The sequence below is a fragment of the Neovison vison genome, chromosome 4 (genome assembly GCF_020171115.1).
Source record: "Neovison vison isolate M4711 chromosome 4, ASM_NN_V1, whole genome shotgun sequence".
Lineage (NCBI taxonomy): Eukaryota > Metazoa > Chordata > Mammalia > Carnivora > Mustelidae > Neogale > Neogale vison.
Genome location: NC_058094.1, coordinates 128,312,179 through 128,336,182, shown reverse-complemented (window position 1 = coordinate 128,336,182; position 24,004 = coordinate 128,312,179). Strand labels below are relative to the sequence as shown.

The 24,004-nt window shown below is 43.3% G+C and overlaps 1 protein-coding gene across 3 annotated transcripts in view; it reads right to left on the bottom strand.

Annotated features, from left to right (window-relative positions):
* The window catches only part of HECW1 (HECT, C2 and WW domain containing E3 ubiquitin protein ligase 1), a 460,654-nt gene that overhangs the window by 233,491 nt on the left and 203,159 nt on the right, over positions 1–24,004 (bottom strand). For all 3 annotated transcript variants that reach the window (XM_044245670.1, XM_044245672.1, XM_044245671.1), the window contains 2 exons: positions 21,875–22,199; positions 13,433–13,540 (listed from right to left, as the gene is read on the bottom strand). In XM_044245670.1, coding sequence (XP_044101605.1) covers positions 13,433–13,540; positions 21,875–22,199 — 433 coding nt within the window. The remainder of the gene's footprint in view (positions 1–13,432; positions 13,541–21,874; positions 22,200–24,004) is intronic.

Genomic DNA, 24,004 nt, shown 5'->3' with positions numbered 1-24,004 from the left:
GTGAACTACAGGCCAATATTCCTGATGAACATGGATGCAAAAATTCTCAATAAAATATTAGCAAATGGAATCCAACAGTACATTAGAAGAACCATTCACTAAGATGAGGTGGGATTTATTCTTGGGCTACAAGGGTCGTTCAATATCTGCAAATCAATCAACGTGATACCCTACATCAATAAAAGAAAGGATAAGAACTATATGATCCATTTAATAGATACAGAAAAAGCATCTGACAAAGTACAACAGCCATTTTTGATAAAAACCCTCAACACAGTAGGGTTAGAGAGAACAAAACTCAACATAATAAAGGCCATATATGAAAAACCCATAGCTAATATCATTCAATGGGGAGAAACTGAGAGCTTTTCCTCCACAGTCAGGAAAAAGACAGGGATGTCCACTCTCACTGTTATTTATCATAGTACTGAAGTCTTAGCCACGCCAGTCAAACAACAAAAGGATATAAAAGACATCTAAATCAGCAAAGAAGAAGTCAAACTTTGACTATATGCAGATAACATGATACTCTATATAGAAAAACCAAAAGACTCCACCAAAAATTGCTAGAACTGATGCAGGAATTCAGTAAAGTCACAGGATACAAAATCAAGGTACAGTTGTATTTCTATACACCAGTAAAAAAGCAGCAGACAGAGAAATCAAGGAATTAATCCCATTAACTGCACCAAAAATAATGAGATACCTATGAATAAACCTAACCAAAGAGGTAAAAGAACTGTACTCTGAAAACACTGATGAAAGAAATGGAAGACAACACAAGGAATTGGAAAGACATTCCATGCTCATGGATCTAAAGAATAAACTTTGTTAAAATGTCTATACTAACCATTTAATGCAATCACTATGAAAATACCACCAGCATTTGTCACAGAGCTACAATAAACAATCCTAAAATTTGTATGGAACCACAAAATTACTCTGAATAGCCAAAGCAATCTTGAAAAAAAAAAAAAAAAAAGAAAAAGAAAAAAAAAGCAAAGCTGGAGGCATCCCAATTCTGGACTTTAATTACATTATAAAGCTACAGTGATGAAGACAGTATGGTACTAGCACAAAAACAGACACATAGATCAGTGGAACAGAACAAGAAACTCAGAAAAGAATCCACAACTATTCAGTCAATTACTCTTCAACAAAGCAAGATTTTTAATGGGGAAAAAAGCAGTCTCTTCAACAAATGGTGTTGGGAAAACTGGACAATACTGTGCAAAGAATGAAACTGGACCACTTTCTTACACCATACACACAAAAAAATTTCAAAATGGATTAAAGACCTAAATGTGAGACAAGAAATCATTAAAATCCTAGAGAAGAACACAGGTTTTAACCTCTTTGACATCAGCCATAGCAACTTCTTACTAGCTGTGTCTCATGAGGCAAGAGAAATAAAAGCAAAAATAAACTATTGGGATTTCATCAAAATAAAAAGCTTCGCACAGCAAAGGATACAATCAACAAAACTAAAAGGTAACTTAAGAAATGGGAGATGTTTGCCAGTGACACATGTGAAAAAGGGTTTGTATCTAAAATATACAAGAACTTATAAAACTTAACACCCAAGTAACAAATAACCCAACTAAAAAATTTGCAGAAGACACGAATAGATATTTTTCTAAAGGAGACATCCAGATGGCCAACAGACTCATGAAAATATGCTCAATATCACTCATTATCAGGCAAATGCAAATGAAAACTACAATGAGGTATCACCTCACACCTGTCAGAATGGCTAAAATCAATAACACACGAAACAACAGGTGTTGGCAGGGATGTGGAAAAGGGGAACCCTGTTGCACTGTTGATGGGAGTGCAAACTGGTGCAGCCATTCTGAAAATCAGTATGGAGGTTCCTCAAATATTAAAAATAGACCTACCATACAATCCAGCCATTGCACAACTAGGTATTTATCCAAAGGACACAAAAATAACAATTTGAAGGGATACAAGTACCCTGATGTTTACAGCAGCATTACCAATAATAGCCAAATTATGGAACGAGCCCAAATGTCCACTGGCTGATGAAAGACTAAAGAAGACATAGTACATATACATAATGGAATATTATTCAGCCATCAAAAAGAATGAACTCTCGCCATTTGCAAGAATGTGGATAGAGCTAGGGAGTATTATCTATGGGAAATAAGTCAGAAAGACAGATACCATAAGATTTCAATTGTATGTGAAATTTAAGAAACAAAACAATCATGGGGAAAAAAGACGCATACCAAGAATCAGAGTCTTCACTGTAGAGAACACACTGATGATCACCAGAGGGGAGGTGGGTGGGGGATGAGTTAAATAGGTGCTGGGGACTAAGGAGGGCACATGTGATGAGCACTTGAGCAGTTGTGTAGAACTGCTCAATCAGGAAATTTTACATCTGAATCTAATATTACACTGTGTCTTAAGTACCCAGAATTTAAATAAAAACTAAAAAAAGCAAAAAGGCTGCAAGATTAAAAAAAAGAAAAAAAACCCACAGATGTACAGAAAGGAGGGAGGAGATACAGAATGGGTTAAAATGTGAGTAAAGCTTTGCTTCTTGATTTGGGTGCTGTGTACATGGATGTGTTCACTTTCTGAAAATTCATAAGCTCTGCGTTTAAATTTGCGCATTTTTCTGTTGTGTTATGCTTCACTTAGAATTTTACCAAAACAAAGCAAAACAAAAACTGCTTAGTGGAAAATGTACAGCTTTAAATGCATACATAGAGAAGAATAGTTAAAAACCAATGAGCTATGCAGCCATCTCAAGAAATTAGAAAAAGAACAACAAATTAAACCCAAGGGAAGAAGACGGAAGGAGATAATAAAAATAAAAATAAGAGCAGAAAGGAAAAAAACAGAAAACATATAGAGAGGATTAAGAAAACCAGAATTTGATTCTTTGAAAAGATTAATAAAATAAGATTTAAAAAATCCCTGATAAGAGGTAGATAGAAGGATCAAAGAATCTGAAGTGAAAAACAAGTACCATCTAGTTGCTGACACTTTCTTTGTCCTCTCTCCTGGCTGAGGTTGTCCCTCAACCTCCCTGGGGTATTCAAGCTGGAAGCAAGGATCCCAACAGATCCTCGGAGGCCAAATACAGGATTGGCCATACACCAAGAAGTCTAGCACCTTCTGTGCCACATATTTTTATCCCTCATCCTGGAGTACGGGGGTCGGTCTCTACTTTTCAGTCCACGTAGTGGGAAGGCTTTTAACTGGTCAGATGGTGGAGAGCTGAGTTCCCTAGGGTTGAGATAGGACACATAAACTAAGAATGACAGACTATCCTACTGAAGAGGTCCAGATGGTAGAAAGTACAGTTCCTGGCATAAAGGGACAGGGTCAGATGGAGACCCTACCCCACATCCTATCCTGATCACTAATAACTTAACCCAGCCCTTGACCAGCTGGTGTGTTTTCTTGAACTCTTTCAGGGAAGCATGTACTTTTATCAGGTACTCGCCAAATTCTTCCAGATTTGCCAGTGCCATGAAGGGCAAGGATGCATTGGGGCAGAGTGTATGAAGGACACTGAGAGTGTATGGGTGGAGGAGGGAAGCAATCTCAGCGAGAATTTTAAAATGAACCGTTTAGGATCAGTAGAGCATTTTGAATATTGACTTATAAAACTGGATCAAGGTGAGAACCACAAATGGAATGTCAGCAGCCTGTTATCAGAAGACCTGACTGTTGACGAGTTTTCATGACAATTGGGGCATGAGATATACTGCATTACGGCAGTAAAGGGGGTCAGAGCTCCACACCCATGGCTCTTCAGGAGGTTGGGAGGGTAACTTTAGGCTAACTGGGTACGTCCTTGACCATGCACAGATCTTAGGCATTTAAGGCAGAGTAATTTCTGATACCTGGTCACCAGATACCAGATAGCCCTGTGACCATATTTAACAGGGCTGCTATGCTACCAGCTCCAGGGATGCGGCTCACAGAACTCTACCAAAATAGCTCTCCGGGAGTCACGTAACACAGACAGTCACGCTTTAATCTTGCGAAAAGGCTGCATGACAAGGTAAGATCCTCAGAGGTGGGCTAGCCTGGCAAAAAGTGAAGCATCCAGCCCAGTGGAAAACACTGCTTTGTCTCCAGATACCCCTTTGCCTCACAGGGAGCCTCTCTTCTGCCTCTACCCAATTTTCCCTTAGATTCTAGGAGACACTTAACTTTTTCACCATCTGATGCTCAGGCAGGCCTAACGGGGTCAGCTGCAGATGGGACCACGGTTTTCTGTGGAGAGAATCTTGGAGGCTAGGAATATTCAGACCTGCAGGTCCGGCCCAGGAGAGCCCACCCACCAGTCTGGCTCCTAGCCACACAGGATGTGGTAGCTCGAAGCTCATATAGAAATGCCAGGCCATCTGGCATGCTGCATATTGAATTGGCTGCTGCTTTTCCCAGGTGCAGCTGATTCCAAAGCCTAGGACACAGCAACTGAATCCTGGGTCTCTCTAAGAGACCTCTGCATTTAAAAAAGCAGCCTTGCGGCAGGCAAATTCCTTGCCTGAGAAGGGGACAATGCACTCCAGTGATGTGGGATTTCATGAAAAGAATAACATTTGCAGGTTTAGAATTTACTGCCTCTTGGGAAAAACTCATTTCTGAATTGGAGGCATTGATTTTCACTATTTGGCTGAGTTGGGGAGACCATTCAGGAATAGAGTCCACAGACGCTGAGAGGGGTGATGGGGCAGGTTAGTGTCAAGGCTGTTAGAGAAAAACGTGATGAATGAGGCCCACATGCCATCCCATAAAACCCAGAACTATCAACCTTGCTAATGGTGTGAGCTTCTGATGGGCTCGCAGGGCCTCCCTTTCCACATGTCTGGCATCCACAGATGGAACTGGAAATTTCAGCATCTCTTCCTGGGTAAGCTCAGAGAGGAGTCTATCCCAGATAATCAGGAATTGTCCTAAAGGAAGGTGTGTGGAAGTGGGAGAGGTGACAGAAGATCATCGAACACACCAAGTTCAGCCACTCCTTGCTTGTGTCAGAGGTGGTCAAGCAAGAGGAGCATGCGTCATCAGAAACAGTCTTAATTTGACGTAAATATCCCAATGGTAACTACTGCCTTACTTTTCTGCACTCCCTCGAGGTGGCCGGAATCACAGGCTTTATGAACTTCTTACTACCTTGCATCTGGCTTAGCTTCTTGCCTGCAGCCAGCATGGAGCTTCCTCTGAGCTTTGCATCATCCTTCCGCGTTTCATACAGAGTCTCAGGACACCCTGATCTTTAGGCGAGTTTCGGATTACCTGGCTCCTTTCCAGCCCTGGCAGGTGGCCCCGGCGCAGGAATGACCTTCCCCCGTTCCTCTTCGCTCCGCCGCCGACAGAGGGCGCCAGAGGGGCTGCCCGTCGGGACCCCAGTTAGGACCCTCGTGAGCACTCCCGGGTGGTGGTGGGGGTGGGGGGTGTCGGGTCTTCTTTCAAGAGTCCATCTCTTACAAGAATTTGCTTTGTGCAGTTGCCTCGTGTGGTTACTTCGTCTGTGTCGTGTATCCAGAGCTTCTATTTAACGGGTTCTGATGTTTTAAGTATTCATTGTTTTGTATTGAGTTTTGCCTGAATTTTATTTTCTCCAATTTGGGAACCACCTGTGATTACGCTAGTAGGAAGAGGGCTCGCGGTAGAACATTTTGGTCATTCTTTTCCTGTTCCCACACCCTTCTTGCCTTTTCCCTTCTGCTACTGTTTGTGTGTTTTTACATCTTCTCTTCCCCTTCTGAAAAGTATTTCATATTATATATATTATCTTTTCATCTGTTCCTTTGTTAAAGGGTCAGACAGGACTTAAAATTTTAATACTCACAAGAAATTCATGTTCTCTATTACGGAAAACCCACACTGTAAAATAAGCCTCCTTTTTGGGGGGGTAACTATTAATGGAGAGAGAGGGGGGAAGATATCAAGAGGTTTTTAAATAGAAGGAATAGAAGACCCATGAAAGGCTTGGAATATAGAGGTTCAAATTTCTAGATTCTGTATAAAAATAGCAGTGCTTCATATATGTCATTCTCTGGTAGATGGTGTGGTATTTATAACTATATTTTCTCCAAGGATATGGAGGGCATAATGACACAGTTCCTCCCTTAGAAGTCACGTTCTCTGGTTTGGATTTTAGAGACAGATTGGTGCTCATTCTGGTGAAACTGAAAGAAACACAATTCGCTCCTTTCTCCTTTCAGCTTTTTGTCTGTCCTCTTCTCTCAGGTAACAGCCGGCAGTAGAAACGTGGGTCTAAATATGGACCAGGACCTGCCGACTCTGGTTTTGCTTGGGAAGCAGGAAACTGTGCTAAGATTAGCAGCTGCTGCAACAGAGAAGGCATTGTTTGCATTTTCTAGACCTTGTGGATGCTGTTGGGTTTTTCAGTATTCTTGGGTATCATATGAATTCTAGGATTTTGAGAAAGTGAGACTCATGAGCGGCTTAGGTCTGGATTAATGAGAATTTGTGAGGAGTTAGTGCTTCTCCCCCCCTCCCCCCACAGTACATGAACTCTGAACTCTTTCTTGGCTCTACAAAGCCCGTAAGGACAGACAGCATCACTGGCATCATTTCAAAATGGCTTTGAAGTTGACTTAGGGAAAACCTGTTTTGGGGATGACAGTGGCTCCTGGGGGTAACCTCTGAACTGGCCCCAGATATGTGCAAAGGACAAGTGTCCAGGAGGTCACACATGGTGTTCACGCAGGTTTCCCTGACCTTTGTGGGTCTCTGTCCTCAAGAACACTACAGCTGTGCACGACATAGACTTGACTAAAAGGCTCAGTGGGTCAAAAGGAAGAAATGAAGCTGGGAATGTAGTAAAAAAGGGAGAATGCTCTTCTAGCATCAGCTTCCAGGACCTGAATCAAAGAAGGAAGAGTTCCTAATCACTAAGACCTGAACCAAAGAAGGAAGAGTTGCTAATCACTAAACTGATTGGTCCAGTTCCCAGTGTGGACTGGCCCGTGTTAAGGGAAGAGCAGAGTAAGTCTGCTTAAAAAGGTGGTACCGCTCTGCTACCTCCTTATTCCAAGAACTGGACAGATCAGAACTGCATGCTGTCTTTGTAGTACCCGGTTGCCATATGCATCTGCCTGGGGACCACTTGGTTCTCTCCCTTACCCATATTTCTCTGTCTCTTCCTCTAGATGGCTCAAAGGCCAGGTGTGGGAAAAAGAAGACAAAATGGTTGTTATCCTTGTACATCAGTCTCTTGCTTTCTACACAGGAGTTCTGAACACTAGCTTAATTAATTCACTAATTAACGGAACAAATATTTATTAAGCCTCCCTAAGAGGAGATGCTACCAGCAATAAAACAAAAAAAAAGTTTTAAAAAGTTATCTTGTGTTGAAATTATGGGTGATTTTTACTTTAATCCTTTCTTCAGATTTTGTTGTAAATAGGTAAACTTTAAAAAATGTCTATACAAATGGGATTCATACATATCTAACAAATACATTGAAAGAGATAAGATTCTAGATTTATGTGTGAAGGAGTAACTGACATCTTTGAGTGTGTCTGTCTTCTAAGCTGAATTTTATAGCTTTTTATGGTGGAGCCTACGAGCTCCTCACTAGGAATCATCTGGATGGGAGGAAGGCCCATATGTTAGCTATCTCCACTTTCCTTCCTCTGGTCAAGGATTTGCTAGAGCAGTGACATCCGGATTCCCATTCTGATGACCATATAAGTTCCCTGCCCAGTCATTCTGGGAGATATGCCCCCAGCACTGACTCTGACTTCAAAGTTCTATCTAGTATATTACCTGATAACCCACCCTCCATGGGACCAGAACCTTGCACTGAAACTCCACCTTACTGGTAGAGGCCCTTCTGGTCTACTTTGACCTTATCAGGACATCATGGTTGGCTCTGAGGTCAGAGGGCCAAGGTTCAAGTCCTGGTCCTACTCTGTGGATAGTGGACCAGCTGCATTCTCTTTCTGCATCTCAGGAAGAAAAGGGGAAAATACCACTGGCCTCCCAGGGTTTTCATGAAGTTAAGTGGGACAATACGTCTTAGGTGTTCAGCATGGTGCCTGGCATACCGGGAGAGCTCGAGATGTTTCGCTGCACTATTCCTGTTGTGACTCCTCTATTCAGGACATCAGCCTTATGCCAAATGGCTGCCCAGGGGTCAGATCTTATAACCCATGCACAGATCCCCAGGGACAAGCACAGGCCACCCCCTGTGGGATGGCTGGAGCCCCTTCGTGCCCATCTGCTCTATCTGTCCAAATGGACATCAGCTGGCCATGCCCTTCGGACACGGCCTCACCTACCTGGCTGCAGGTCCAGACACAGTATCTTAGTTAGGTCAGGCTCCCTTGTCTGCCCCACATACTCTCCTGCCAAATGTGGGCTCTCTCTGCCCTCACCCACACGGGCCTTTATGCGGGAGCTCTTGTGTCCCCATCTCATGGAGATTAAAATGGGCAGAATACTCCCTCCTTACCTTGTCAAAGCACTGTCTAGAGGCAGAGCTATAGAGAACCTCATTCGCCTGCTTATTTCTAGCTCCCTGTGTCTATGGTCTTGACTAAAAGAGATTAATTCTGTGTGCAGAGAGGCTCTGAGAGGGACAGAGAGAGTCTTTTTTGGGGGAGTGCTGATTTTACTCTACCACATCTGTACAGGTGAAAACCACTCCTGAGTTCTTCCAGTTTCTTCTCTCCCGTCTTGCTAGGAAAGGAGTGCTGTAAGGTTGCTCACACATGCATTTCTGTCCTCAAGTCCTGTTCCTATCCTGCCCCAACACATTTCTAGTCACCTGGTCCCTAGCAGGTCAAAGGCTTCCAGGACAGTCTGGGCTCTTCACTTTCTCTGCCTCCTGTCCTCCCGACTCCTTCTGAACCCCAGTCCAACTCTCCACAGATGCATTCCAGACTGTATCTCCCACGCCTCCTCCACTGGCACTTACCAGGTCGTGTTGACAATGCCTCCTCTCATATTTTCTTCTCCCTGATTGCCCTGGCCCCACTCTTTTGGTTTCTCTGATGCTACAGTTACTGTTGCCCCATAACAAAGGAAACAAGACCTTAACAGCTTAGAACAGCACTGTATTAGGATCTCTCAAAGTTCTGTGAGGTGATTGGGCTCAGCTGGACAGTTCTCCCTTGGGGTCTCACATGCTGTTACCATGGATAACAGCTGGGCTGCACCTGCTTTCCCCTGGGTGGGGATGGCTGGAGCAGCTGGGCTGGCCAACCGTCTCTCCATGCAACCTTCTGCGTGGCCACCTTGGGCTTCTGATAGCACAGCTGCCTCACAGCTCCAAGAGTGAGTTTTCTCAAGGGTAAGGAAATGGAAGCTACCTGTCTCTTAAAATCTGGGCCTGGAAGTTGGCACAGCATCACTTTAGCATGAAAACGCACGTGGGAGAGGAGACTTGAATGCCTCTTCTCGAGAGGACTGTCAAGGAGTTTGTGGCAATACTTAATCCTGCACATTGGATGATCTCTCTTCCTCTTCCTCCCTCTGCTCCCCTTCTTTGTCAGGACTCTGTCCTCAACTCTCCCTTATGCCTGCCCAACCCCTCCCCCGCCCCCCCCCATGCCTTCCGGCCTTTGCAGGTGCTGTCCCTTGCCTGCAGTGATCTCTCTACCACTTGGCCCCCAATACCAGCCCTTCCCTCCCACTGGCCCCATCTGCCTACAAGCCCCCCTTCCTCATGGGTGATGATCAACTCCGTACCGCAAAGCTGGAATGGGTGCTCCTTATCGTCACTGATACCAGGACACAGTGAGAGGTATGTGCCCGGAGATAAGCACATTCCTACTGGAATGCAACAAATAGCCTTGGCTGGCAGGGACCAAGCCTCTCCCTCCAGACCTGAGGTCCTGAAGATGAGTACAGTGCCCAGGAGGCTTCTAGCACTAAAGGGTTCAGAGAGGCAGGTGAATCTGTATGCTCTTTTATTGACACAGTGACTCAAGTTTCCTCCAGAATAGTCTCAGTCGGTGGTAATAGGGCCTGACCATTTATTTGTGTTAAGAGCTTTCACCTCATTGGGAGAACCTGACACATACCTAGCTAGATCTGCTCCGTAGGGAGCCTGCTTCCCCTTCACTCTCTCTGCCTGACTCTCTGCCTATTAGTGATCTCTGTCAAATAAATAAATAAAATCTTTAAAAAACAAAACAAAACCTTGTATCTTGTTGCGGTTCTCAGATTATAGCAATTATTACTATAGTCAAAAGCAGCCCACTAGGGAAAAATTATGCCAGAGAAAAGGAAACCTTTCTTTTGTATTTTATCTTGCATGTAACTCCGTGCAGAGTGCAGGAAATGCTAATTTTGAATGGTCTTCATTTAGTAGTACTTTCAAAATCTGATTTAGTCAGACCTTAAAAAAATTATATAAATCAATAGCAATTTCCTAATTCTAAATTGAATCATGACCCCAAAGAAATGTACTATTAGAACATCACAGATTCCAGGTAATCTGCGATATATCTCTACTCCTAGAAAAGGACAAAAATAAAAACAGAAAATAAAAATAAAATAAAAACCTTATCTATTATTTTAATTTAATCCTCAGATAAAAAGAATGGTCTTCTGTCCTATTTCAACATTTAAAATCTGGCCCATGAGCAGTTTGTAAAATAGATTTTAATTTTAAGAAGGTATAATTTACAAATTAGATTAATGCACTTTGTACTATTTAGAGACTATAGGAGTCTGATTTTTATTAATATCAAAAACTTGTGTAACCTTCTGGGTAATGGCCTGGCTTCTGCATTTTTATTATAGCAAGAGGAACTCTGATGCTTTTATTGCATTAATGAAAGATAGCCTTATCAGAACATTTTGTACACTCAACCCCTTCCTATTTGTTAATCTGGCACTTTTCCAATCATACATTTTGAAAATATCAATTATTTCACATTAAAAATATGAATTCACATAGCATATTATATACAGTTTTAATGTACTCAGACTCCTACAGCTATTATCCATTACCGCATTCTAATTTATTTGATTTATAGGTGTGCCCGGAGTTAAGATTCTCATCATTTGTGAACTCAATTAAGTTTTTTCTTGATAAATTTTTTGTTTTTGACACATTAGATTACATTTGTACAGAATAATACATTCTCCGTACATTGAACATGGCTTTGATGTATTTGCAACCACCTTCTCAATTTCACTTTCATCCATTTGAGGTAGTTCTAGTCCAGCAGGTGCACTGCCCAGCGAGCCCTTCTCAAGTCTGCACCAGGACGTTTGCAAAATGTCATTTTTCTGATGTGTTCCATTTTTAGTTATTTTTGAATATGACCTGGCAAGCCATTTGTTTATTCTAGGACTTTGCTACTTAACCAAGTTTGAATACACTTTTACTCAATTATGACAATTATTTTATATAATTTACAGAGCTGGCTTTATGTTATAGTATCTCTCTAGTGGCACTTTAAGTGTCTCTTCATCCTCCTGATGAAGACAATTATATTAAATGGTTTGCTATTTGAAATGAAAGAATAGCACTATTGCTAGATTAATTTATACACAACCCACTTTTTCACATTAGCTCATAAAATTTCACATTATCCTTAAGAGTTATTTCCTTGCCTATAAAAAAACATATACTTGTAGGATGTGCTCATTCCTGCACCGTTTTGAGCTGATACTATGTTTTGACCCTAAATGGCTTCTTTCTCAATTAGTTAGAACTCCAAAGAAGATAATAGGTGTAAAGATGGCCTCTCCATCCAACTTCCAACATAGACTAGAGAATACAGTCAGCTCTTGTGTCTAATATTCATTACTAATGCAAGTTTTTACCTTTTTTGTTCTTACCATTTGGGAAGTCACTCTAGGGACCACTAGCTGGAACCCACCGTTATCCCCAGATCAAGCCCATCTATGTCCTTCATGATCAATGATACTATTTGTGGGATGAGAAAGATACTGGCATGACTTGGGCAAAAGAGGGCATGCTGGGGAGGATGGAGAAGGGGGTTGAGGGAGGAGAGTGGGTCTTATTTGGTCTTGACAGCAGGGCGGAGAAGTTTCAGTTCATGTAATCAGAAAACAGAGCCATGAGGCTTTTGTCCAGATGGTATCAGAGTTGAGTTCAAGGCATTTTGCCTGGTATTAACATGCAAAATGGATTAGCAGGAGGAAAGCTAGAGTCAGGGAGCTAAATATTAAGGAAAAGGAAATCTCTTGTTGGGAACTTCATTATGACCAAACCAAAGTCAAGGTCCCAACCACATCTCATAAAATCATTTCACCTCTACATCTGACAGTATCAAATCGCCTGTCTACACATTCTGCACGTGCTAATGCAAAATAAGGAGGCATTTGTGTCATTTCTAGTAGGAGAGATGCCATAAGCTTCTAATGGGCAGACATTAGACCTTTCGTTTTCAAATCCCTGATATTTGAAATATAGTAGGTCTTATTAAGTGCTTACTGAGTGGATGAATGGAAATGAGAGTGAATAAAAATAACATAAAACATAAGCATTGAGAGCATACAGTTTTTCTTGAACAACGAGTCCAATGACAACAGACAACTCTAGGTTCCTGGCCACATATGCTTTCCTCTGGAACAAGGGAGTATCTCATCATTGCCTTTCAGAAGAGTTACAGGGCCTGAATCCCTGCTATGAAGGAGAAGGTGCAGGAAAGGATTTGCGCATTCTGCACTCTCCAGTACCCAAGTGGGAAGGGAAGGACTTGGAGATAAGGGTAAACTGTGCATTTCCTTCAGCTGGTAAACATGAGGCCCACAAGGCTATTTCTTCATGCAATGGGAAATGCATCAATATGGGGACCTATGAAAAAAATCCTTCTTTCACTGTAAGAATGATTTTTTTCAAAGACAGATAGAAAGTTTCGAAAATATCTCAGTAAAATACATGATGACAAGTTTATAAACCCAGAAATGTCAGTAAATCAGGAGTCAAGGAAACAGGTTGTTGGTAGTAATGGATCATCCGCCTCCTGGGGAACCGTGGACAGAGTCAAAGGTCAGGGCAGCGCGAGGAACATCCCCAGCATGGGGGGCCATGAGCAGGGAAGCCTTGAAGAACCCGCTCAAGTCAAGCCAAAACTGGATGATAAGATACAGCAGGGCAGCTACTGCAAGGTTAGCACCGGGAGGAGCCACAGAGTGAAAGTTAAGGGATTTAAGCCAAAAGGTCTTGAATGCAGAGGCCTATAAGCCAAACTTCTCTTTGAAATGAAAAGGAATGGCTCCGTGGGCTGCTTTGGATGGCTGTTGCCCAACTAACCCAGAGCTTACTTCTTCTTATTTTTAAGCACTTCACAAACCTATGGCTCTCTTACATGGCACATTTCTAAGGGGAGGCAATGCAATGAACAACAACAACAACAACAACAACAACAACAAAATTGCAGCTGAACTCTGCTTTATCCTGAGCAACAAGAATAGGAAAAGTACTTACGTTCCACAAAGTAAGAGCTGGGATCAATCTTCCAGATGATCTGGCCCCGATGAGAACCATTGACTCCACGGTTCTTATAGTCCAGAAAGTTTTCTGACAAGACCTCATCTAAATGAATAGCAGAACAGAGAAATATATTAGCTTACAGCATATTTAGAACAAAAAAAGAAAGAAAGAAAAAGAGCAAAGGATATTAAGGCTATCTCCAACTCAGCCAAAGAAAAAGTACCTGGAATCAGAATCAGAAAGCTGGAAATATCCTCAGATACTCTCTGAACCAACCCCTTTATAAGGCAAGACTCTCTCCACTCTGCAATACTCCTAAGCTCATCTAGCTGGTTCGTGAAAACTTCCCAGAACACAAAATGACTGCTCTTGTAGCCATCCATTTTGCTTTTGAACAGCCCTTCCATGTGTGAGTCTGGGTGTGAAAATCTCCTTAAAACTTTCAGTACCTAGTCTCTATGGGGCGTCTGTGAATGAGCCATAAGGAAAACATCCAATCACACTTTCTATTGGGTCCCAATCATCACAGGCTCCAACCAATAGCATTTCTTCTCCAGCCTGAATACCATCATCCTGTAATACCTGGGACTCGTCCATGATTGTGTCCATCCATCCTTCATGCATTCATACATTCATCTATTTATTCAACAGATACTTATTGAGCTCCAACTGTCTTTCATGCTGGGGAATATGCAGGAGCCACAGTTGGGCAAAACCAAGATGGTCCTTTTTTGAACTAAAGCTTACAAGCAATTGAGGATACAGACTTTAAACACCAAGTAGAGAAATAAAGGTACTATTACAATTTGTGATAGGGGATAGGAAGGAAAAGATCAGGGTGCTCTGATGGGGAATTTCAAGGAGGGAGGCCAGCAGGGGTTCAGGGAAGTACCCTCATCAAGGGCAGAGATGAGGGAGGATGTGTGGAGGGCAAAGAGAGAGGTCCTGATGCGGTGTCCAGGGCTCAAGCTCAGGGAGAGCCTTCTGCCTGGTAGCACTGAGAGGAGCTTGTGGGGAGACGATGTATTTTTTCTTTCCTGCTATTTCTCTACTCAATACAGTGCAACAGTCAATATCCTTCCTACAGCTGGTGTCCAGAGAGGAACACAGCATTCTTGGAGAGGACAGATCTCTGAAGACCCAACTGACTTCCTCCTCTCTGGCTCTAGACCTTATGTTTTCGGTGCAGACTAAGACAGAGATAAGAATTTACTTTGATCATCCATGGTGCCCTGGTGGTTTCCTCTTCACCAAAACGTAACCACTTGAGCTAGATGGATCTGAGGCTGTGGGGAAACCGTATTTGAGAATCCAAATCGACCACAGTGATGGGAGGAATAAAGAGAACTCAGGGGCTCCTCTACAGAAAGCAGCTAGGTCATGGTTATCCTTTTTGCAACTAGGATATCCTGAGGTTCATATCCTGTATCTGAATGGAATGGGAGAACAGGCCAGAATGATGGCAGGGCTTGTAGCTGAAGGACCCAGCTCTCAAGGCCCTTTGTGCCGTGTATCAATGGCATCACCTGCAAAGTTGAGGGGGACGGGGCGGTGGAGTCCTAATAACTAGGACCTCCTAGTGGAGGATTAAATGAGATAGCTGGTCAATGTGCTTGTGACCTGCCATGCTGATTGCACATTTTGGCTGTCTCTTATTTGGTAAAGATGACTGGGCAAAGCAACACTCACTACCTCTGCTTCATTAATAACAAGAACTCTTTGTATCCCTCGGGAAAATCACTTGGTTGCAAAATTTGCCAGTCTTAATATTCACAGTGTGTGCTCACATCCCTGGTTAGGTTACTAAGATGATTGCATAATATGTCTTTTAGAGTAATTGCCTCCTTTCTGCAAAAAAGGTGTAATATTTTCCTAGTTCCCTGGGTCTTCAGTACAGATATAACGAGTCTCACATCCAGAAAGAGATTTGCCTCATTATAGGAATTCTCTAAGGAGAGGTATTTACTTGACTCTATCCACTCTGATCACCAGAATATTCATTTTAACAGTTACACTCAGATATCCAAATAACTAATACCTAGAAGGGGGATGTTCTTTCATGCATTAATCATGTAATGATTGTGTAAGATTTCCTCCTCTTCAGGCAACATGCTAATCTGGCCCCGGAAGGGGCAAGTAAGATATGGTCTATGTTCCCAGAAAGTTTCTACAGATTTGGGAATTTATTCAAGAAAACAGACAATGTCCCTAGATTATAGTAAGTATAAGAATGGGTTAAATATCAAGAAAGCCCAGGGCCACAAATGAGAAAAGGATGGGCTGAGTAGGGGGAAGAGTCAGAAAAGACTGAACTAGGATGGCAAAATAAAGAGAACAAGATCCATATGGTTGTACAGGTTTAAACACGACACATTTGGGAGGGAGACAAACCACAAGAGACTCTTAATGTCACAAAACAAACTGAGGGTGGCCAGGGAGAGTGGTGTAGGGAGAGGGTGGTGGGGTTATGAACACTGGGGAGGGTATGTACTATGGTGAGTGCTGTGAAGTGTGTAAACCTGGCGATTCACAGACCTGTACCCCTGGGGCTAATAATACATTATATGTTTATTAAAAAAATTTTAAATTTTCGAAAAAAAGAAAAAGAAAAAAAATAAATATTTGAATTGCATGAAAACACTAAAAAAAACCAAACCAAAACAAAAAAAAACAGGACACATTTTAAGAGACTGTCAATTGCTCCTAATAAATAGCTCATTCTCTTGCACTGACAATACTTCATAACAAATACCACACCAGAAAACAGAATAGTCGATATTCTTGTCTGGCCCATCTGTGCTGAGGTCAGTTCCTTCCCCAAGGGCATTTATGGCCAATTTTCAGAAAAGTTACTCGTCTTTGCTTGGAAATCCAAATGTACTGTGGGGGTGAGATGAAGAAAAACAGAATCGGTCCAGATTGTTCATGCAGAAGAGGGTTTAATCCAGAGAATTGGGTTTTGGAGACATGGATGCTAGGCCGGGCCTCTGTGAACAGCCCGAGAATAACAGAAAAACTCTAAGGTCCAGCTCCTGCCTCGCTCACAAGGACCTCGTGGGAACTTGCTAAGTTCAAGGACCTCACAGAGCAGCTGCAGCCCATGAGCTGAGAATTCTAGGCAAAGAGTAGCACAAGGAACACAGCAGGGGGCTGCAGCACTACTAGACCTCGACCAGCCCAGAGCCCAATGAGTACCTGCCATCTTGAAGAGAGGGAGCAGGCATAAGGCATCGTGGTGGAAAGCCGAATTTCTCAGCCACCGGCTAACCAGTAGGGGGATCCCCAGAGATCAGGTCCTCCTTCCTCATCTTGCATAAGTGCACCTGATGAGGGGACTGGCATGCATCTGAAGACAGCTGCACAGGAGTCAGAGACATTAAAGGTGCTGGGACCAGATTCTGCATTAGAAGGCAAGCATTAGAGAAGAGAAGAGGCCTGAAAGCCAGGCCCTTTGCCACCCTGAGGACTGGCATCCCCAGACCTTATGTCCCAAAGGTTTTTTTCCATATTCTTTGTCATGGTGGAAATCTTTTTTGGGAGCAATGTTTGTGTGGTTACAGGGAAATTTACAGCCCTTTGAGGAAGGAAGGCTAGGCTACCTTAGTAGGTATGTGATTTTATGCATCTTATTTAATCCCTCTGTGTCTTTCCTTCCTCGCTACAACCTGGGTATATTATCAATACCTGCCCCAAAAGTCTGATGTGAAGACTGAATGAATAATACAGGGAGTGGTCTTAGATCAGTGTCAGACATCACCAGTAAGGAGATACTTCTGTTTACAGTCTGGGCTAACAATAGGGCTCTCTATGGCAAAGCTCTATGATGCACATGCAAAACCATTAATAATAACCTGAAACATTAGCTTAGGCCAGTGCTGTTTAAAGTTTTGTCATTACTCATTTTGTACAGAACACATAGGGATGTATCAAGTTTTTCAAAAGGAGATTATATTTGCTGAATGATATTTATTTCTTCTGGCGTGTAGAATCCTACTCCCTGTTCCTGTCTGTAATAGAGAAAAGATCTTTACAGGCTGTTAAATATTTGTATTAGAAAGTTCTAGTGAAGTTTACTGAAACAGCACACCTGGGAAAAATGAAATATACTTCTCTTGCTTTGTCTTCCAAATGAAAGCATAGGAGCTATGCTTTCTATGCCCTAATCTGCAATAGAAAAGACTATTGCTGTTGAGAGCAGCATGGACAAGTAAGCACAGAATCAGACAGAAAGGACAATTGATTCACGACATCTAAGCCCAACAAAGAAAATGCAACCTGGCTTCCACTTCTCAGAGGAACTCGTGCCTTCTGATAATCAAATGGGGGCAGAAACACCCTTGATTGAGAACGTCTGGTCTCTGATGAAAAGCACTCATGATAAGGACAATAAGAAAAATGTAATTTTTAGATTGATAGATCAGTCTAATGGAAAGAAGAAAAGAAACAAAAAGAAAACACAGTAGATAAAGAATACAAAGAAATGATAAAAATAAATTTTCATGTAACAAATACAATAACGGAAAAGTGCTATTCTGGCCAGTTAAAATCCAGAGACTCCTAGATCAGAATATAAAAGCATACACACGCTACATTTAAAGAAAAGATGACGTCTGAAAATAAAGTAAAAGATTAAGCAAATATGAAGCAGAAGGAAACTGAGAGACTAATCTTAAATAGTTTTAAAAAAAAGAATTCAAGGCAAAGAGTAGCACAAGGAACACAGACAGATCTGTAATAATAAACTAAGAAATGGAAGTAGAAGAAAGATATGAAACATTTACGTAGCGGGTAATTCACAGCAACATATACAAAGCATAGAATCTGCAGAAGTGAAGGTAGAGGTAAATAAATTAAGATTAAAATTTATACATTTTTACTAGCAATTTTTGACACACTGCATTCAAAAATCAGAAGAGACAAAAAATCAGAATATACCTAATTAAACTTTCTACATATTAAATACACAGGAGAGAGAGAGAAAAGTCCTTGGTTTGCAAGGTGCCCTGTGAACTGAAACTCGTATGTATCAGAATCGTGTCCTTGCTCTGCAAGGTTCTTGGAAAACTGCTACCATTGTTACCTCAGCTGCTATGGAACTGGGCAAAATGAGGATACAGCCTTTGGGAATTAAGGTAATTTGCTATCCCACATCCAGAGACTAGAGCTCCCTGACAAGGTAGATCAAGACATGAAGTCTCGATCAACAGGCATTAAATGTGCATTAAATGTCTCATCAGTTCAGTTCAGTAATTCTAGAAGAAAGTCCTGTTTTCTCCTCTATTTTGGATAGGAGACCTGGAGCTCTGACGACGATACCTGGCTGGGGCCATGCATTCTGGCCAGCCGCAGGACAGGATTCTAAACAAGGTCACACTTCACTGAAACCATGTGATCTTTCCCCATTCTGTGTCACTAGGAGAGAGAATCCTTCATTACACTATATCGAGCTCATGAACCACTCCCTAAAGGAGGGCAGCTAAATGGGATTTCACCGATGATAATAATAACAACAGGGTTGCTCCTGTTACTGCCCCCGACTCCACTGCGTTCCTGGCTAAGGACAGCACTGGGATCAGTGGGAAGGCCACACATCCCCCTCCACATCCAGGCGTCTCACTCTCTCCCGCGTCGTGTTTGCCTGGGGAGCTTGAAGGTCAGAGCTGAAAGCATCTCAATCCCGGCCTCCCATGGGCATTTCGGTTTTCCTTGGATAAGGAACGGCGCCCACTGGATACTGCACCAGGATGTGCTGAGATGTTCCTATGGGCAGCATGGGGTCTGACACCAGGCCAGGCAGCTCTGTGGCCTTGGGAGCCACTGCATTGGCCTCACTTCTGTGGCAAAATGACAGATTAAATTAAATCATTACCTCTAAAATGTTAGGTCTATGTCAGTGATCTGATCTTTGGCAAGGCACTGCGAATGTGACAGATAACGTTACTAAGGACCTACAAATTATGAACTCTTAAGACTCCCAGATAATTTTGGATTTGAAAATTATTTCTGAAATGCTATGTTGCCGAAAGTGTTGGCGTTGTGCATTAAATAGCTTCACAGTTATATATATGCAGCTACTATGAGGAGAACAAACTGTCAAGTTAAGATTCTAAGATGATGAGCTGTGTTTACTTTTGTCTTAGTCAAAATGTCACGTTAACACCGGATCTGATTCATTTGCAGTTTCACGACATTCGGAGCCGCTGACCACCCCTTCCTTCCTCCGCCACCTTCTCTTGACTTCTGTGACGTGGTCTCCTAGTTTGATCCTAAGTCTCCATCCCTCCTCTACCTCCTTTGTGGGTGCATCTGCTGCCCCTGTCTCTGACAGAGACTTTCTGGTGCTCTTTTCTACACAATCCACAGTGACTTCCATCAACTCTTGGGGGGCCCATGACCTGAAACCTCCACCCCCAGCCCGGATCTAGGGCTGAGCTCCAGATCCAGTCACTCCTTCACTTTGGATGAATGTCCTTAGGTGTCATACCTTCCCCCCATCACATGCTCCTCCTCCAACGGTTCCCTGGCCTGGGAATGAATGGCACTGCACGAAGGTACAGCTTTAAAGAGTTGCTTCAGAACCAGATCTGTGGTCAAAAATCTAATTGCCTAATGTGCTCAACAAGTAACATCCATAATGAATGACTGAAGGTAGGGACGGATGGGAGGGAGACTGTGGAAAGACTGAAGGGTACAGATAGGCTACCCAAAGCAGCTAATGCTTAACTTTGGTGCACTAAAGCCAAGTAGAATTATGGGCTCGGGCTGTCAAATTGAGGGCTTTTGTGAAAGAAGATAGAAATCTGGATTTCACTGTGAAATCTCTACACTTTACAATGTTGGTAACTAATGAAATTTAAAATAATATGGACGAAAAAATATGCTTGGGGGGCTCTTATTTTACAAGCTCTGTTAGTCTGATGGTATCCAAACAATTTTACTCAAGAACTATTCTGAAGCAAATTAAATTTTACCTGAATCCAACTGATCTAGTAACCACTGTTTGCGTACAAATTCCAAAAATTACATTTTTCCATCTTTATAACAAAGAGTCTATTGTAAATAGGCCAGCCAAGCAGATTTCAAAACCTTTTAAGAGAGCGAAAAATATTTCCCTGATAGCTAGTCAGTTAGATAAGATCCCCTTCATTTTTATCAGATAAACAGGTCGTAAAATACTCATAAAATCCACTGGTTTCTGTGATACTTCATGATATTAAATTGGGCATTTTGTGTCTGAATGTGTAGTTTGGGGTTTTTTTTTAAGATTTTATTTATCTACTTGACAGAGACACAACGAGAGAAGGAACACAATCAGGGGGAGTGGAAGCGGGAGATGCAGACTCCTCGCCAAGCAGAGAGCCTGATGCGGGGCTGGGTCCCAGGACCCGGGGATCATACCCTGAGCCGAAGGCTGATGCTTAACGCCTGAGTCACTTGGGCACCCCTGAATGTGTAAACTGCTCCACACACAAACTGACAGCAGAAGGCCTGGCCTCCCCTGAGTCTGATGGCTGACTCTAGAGATCACCCTCCCCCCTGCCCAGCAACCACAACTTCGCTTCGTAAATGCACCGATTTCCAGCACATCCGATTCTATCAGGAACAACAGATTAAATCCATGTTTCAGGTGAGTTCGAATTTGTGAGACCCGCTGACTTGTGCATTCTTCTCTCAGCTACCACTCTGTTGCTCAGCCCGCTGTGTGCCTGCTTTCACTGTACATTGAATCCAGTGACATCTTTTTTTTTTTTTTAAGATTTTATTCATTTATTTGACAGACAGAGATCACAAGTAGGCAGACAGGCTGGCAGAGAGAGAGGAGGAAGCAGGCTCCCCGCTGAGCAGAGAGCCCGAAGCGGGGCTCGATCCCAGGACCCTGGGATCATGACCTGAGCTGAAGGCAGAGGCTTTAACCCACTGAGCCACCCAGGTGCCCCCAGTGACATCTTTTGAATACAAAGCAGTAAGAACATGGAAAGAGCAGGTGAGAAGAGGTGCCCCACTATGCTAGAAATGGTGAAATTCCCTCCACGGAGATGGGCGCACATCGCTCGTGTGTATGGTGTTGCTTTGGTCTTAGGAACATACGGACTTGACAAGAGGCTTGTAATACTAACTTATTCATAAGTAGAAGAGCTTCTACACTTGCCAATGGTAATGACGTTTGTGTCCAAGCATACCTGGCCCTTCTATCTTAGGATTTTCTTCCACTGAACGGAAGTAGCAAGAGACCCCTCAGTACCTGGTCTGCAGTGTGTTAGAATCTGGTGTGTATGTGACACAGGTGACTGCAATCTGTGTGAATCTGTGACATATGAAAGCATACGTAAAAGGGCACTGTGAACCACACACTTGCTGAACAGCCAAACCACGGTGTCCAGACCCTTCTGTCTGCAGCACACTGTGGGCTGGGCCTGCTAAGTGCATCTGACTCACCGATGAGATACATGCCAATCCAGTCTCCGGCGTCCACTTCCTCCTTGATGTCCCAGTGGATCACCAGGTCCTGCGAGTGCCCTATGGAGTAGTAGGAGCTGCTGACCATGAGCGTGGAGCGGCTGTCTGAGGTGACCAGGTCGGTGTCACTGGTGGAGCGGGGGATGGTGACGGTGCCATGGGGGCCGTTCCTGATGGCCATGCTGTGGAACTGGCCAGGGTTGTAGCTATGACGGAGCGGCTCCTTGCACCGGCGTCGATTCTGGGAGGTTCTGGATGGAGATGCCATGGCAGCCAGGCCTAAGAACCTGTTCTGGTACAGATTCTGTGGGGGCAAAGAGATAATGAGTGGGGGTGTGAGACCTGGTCCTGTCTTCACAGAGAGATGAGCTGTGAGTGAGCAACCCTCCGAGGAAGGTCGGAACTCTGGCTCGGGCTTCACACAGCGGAGGCAGGAACAAGGATGCAAGCTCACCAAGGGACTGGGCATTGCCACACTTAGCTGGGGTCTGTCTCTCCTCACTCCCTCTAGCCCAGGGGTCTCAGAAGGCCCAGATGGCTCAGGTGGGGTGACCGCCCCAGACAAACAGCCATCTCTTGAGAAATCCAGCACCAATTCACTGAGAACAAGCTTTATCCTTCTTTAGGGGAGATCACAGTTATTATCACTGAACATTTTAGTGATCCCGCCAGGATTCGAGACCCTACACACAGCCCAGAATCAGAGGTGGTCCCTGCATTACAGCTCTCCACATTACAACTCTCTGCCCTACAGAATGTCCCCAGTCGTCTGGGATTTCTATTAAGGACCTCCGATACCTAGGGATCTCCCAACACCATAATTTTCGACAAAATCCAATCTCAGAGGACTAGGACTCCCTTGGAGCCAATGGTACTGTAGAAACCATTGGATCGGATGAGGAAAAGGCAAGCTTTGTACTGTTCATAACACTGAGCACTTCATATGAGCTGAGTGGATACACAGCGATAATAGCTGGATTGTTCTGGATACAGATGGCTTTTAGAACATGGGAGGGGCGCCTGAGTAGCTCGGTCAGTTAAATGACTGCCTTCGGCTCAGGACATGATCCCAGGGTCCTGGGATGGAGCCCCACGTCGGGCTCCCCACTCAGTGGGAGCCTGCTTCTCCCTCTCCTCCCTGCTTATGCTCTCTCTCCCTGTTTCTGTTCTCTCTCTCAAATAAATAAATTTTTTAAAAAAAAGTCTTAAGGGCGCCTGGGTGGCTCAGTGGGTTAAGCCGCTGCCTTTGGCTCAGGTCATGATCTCGGGGTCCTGGGATCGAGTCCCATATCGGGCTCTCTGCTCAGCGGGGAGCCTGCTTCCCTCTCTCTCTCTCTGCCTGTCTCTCCATCTACTTGTGGTTTCTCTCTGTCAAATAAATAAATAAAATCTTTAAAAGATTTAAAAAAAAAAAAAGAAACAAAAAAGTCTTAAAACATGGGGGAGAAACATAGCAAACTTACACAAGAGACCCTTTTTCGAAACAAAGAAGGGTGATTCTGACTTCATCAAAGTATATTAAAATAGGGATTTAAATGTATCATTTTGGCCATAAAACCTGGCTATAAAAGTACATGCTGGTCTACAAATCGAACACTTTCATTTTTTTTAAGATTTAATTTATTTATTTGACAGACAGAGATCACAAGTAGGCAGAGAGGCAGGCAGAGTGAGAGGAGGAAGCACATTCCCTGCTGAGCAGAGAGCCCGATGCGGGGCTGGAACCCAGGAGCCTGGGATCATGACCTGAGCTGAAGGCAGAGGCTTTAACCCACTGAGGCACTCAGGTGCCTCAGGAACACTTCCATTTTCAAGAAGAGAAGATTAAGGGGGTGCCTGGGTGGCTGGGTCAGTCAAGCATCAGACTCTTGATTTCAGCTCAGGTCATGACCTCAGGGTGGTAAGATCAAGCCCTGAGTCAGGCTCCACACCCAGTATGGAGCCTGCTTCAGGTTCTGTCTCTCCCTCTCCCTCTCCCACTCCCTGCTCTTGCTTGCTTGCTCTTAAAAAAACAAAAAAACAAAACAAAACAAAAAAACCAAAAACAAACCCTCCCAAAAGACAACAGAAGAAAAGATTAAGGCCTGAAAACGGGTTGAGTCATGCAGT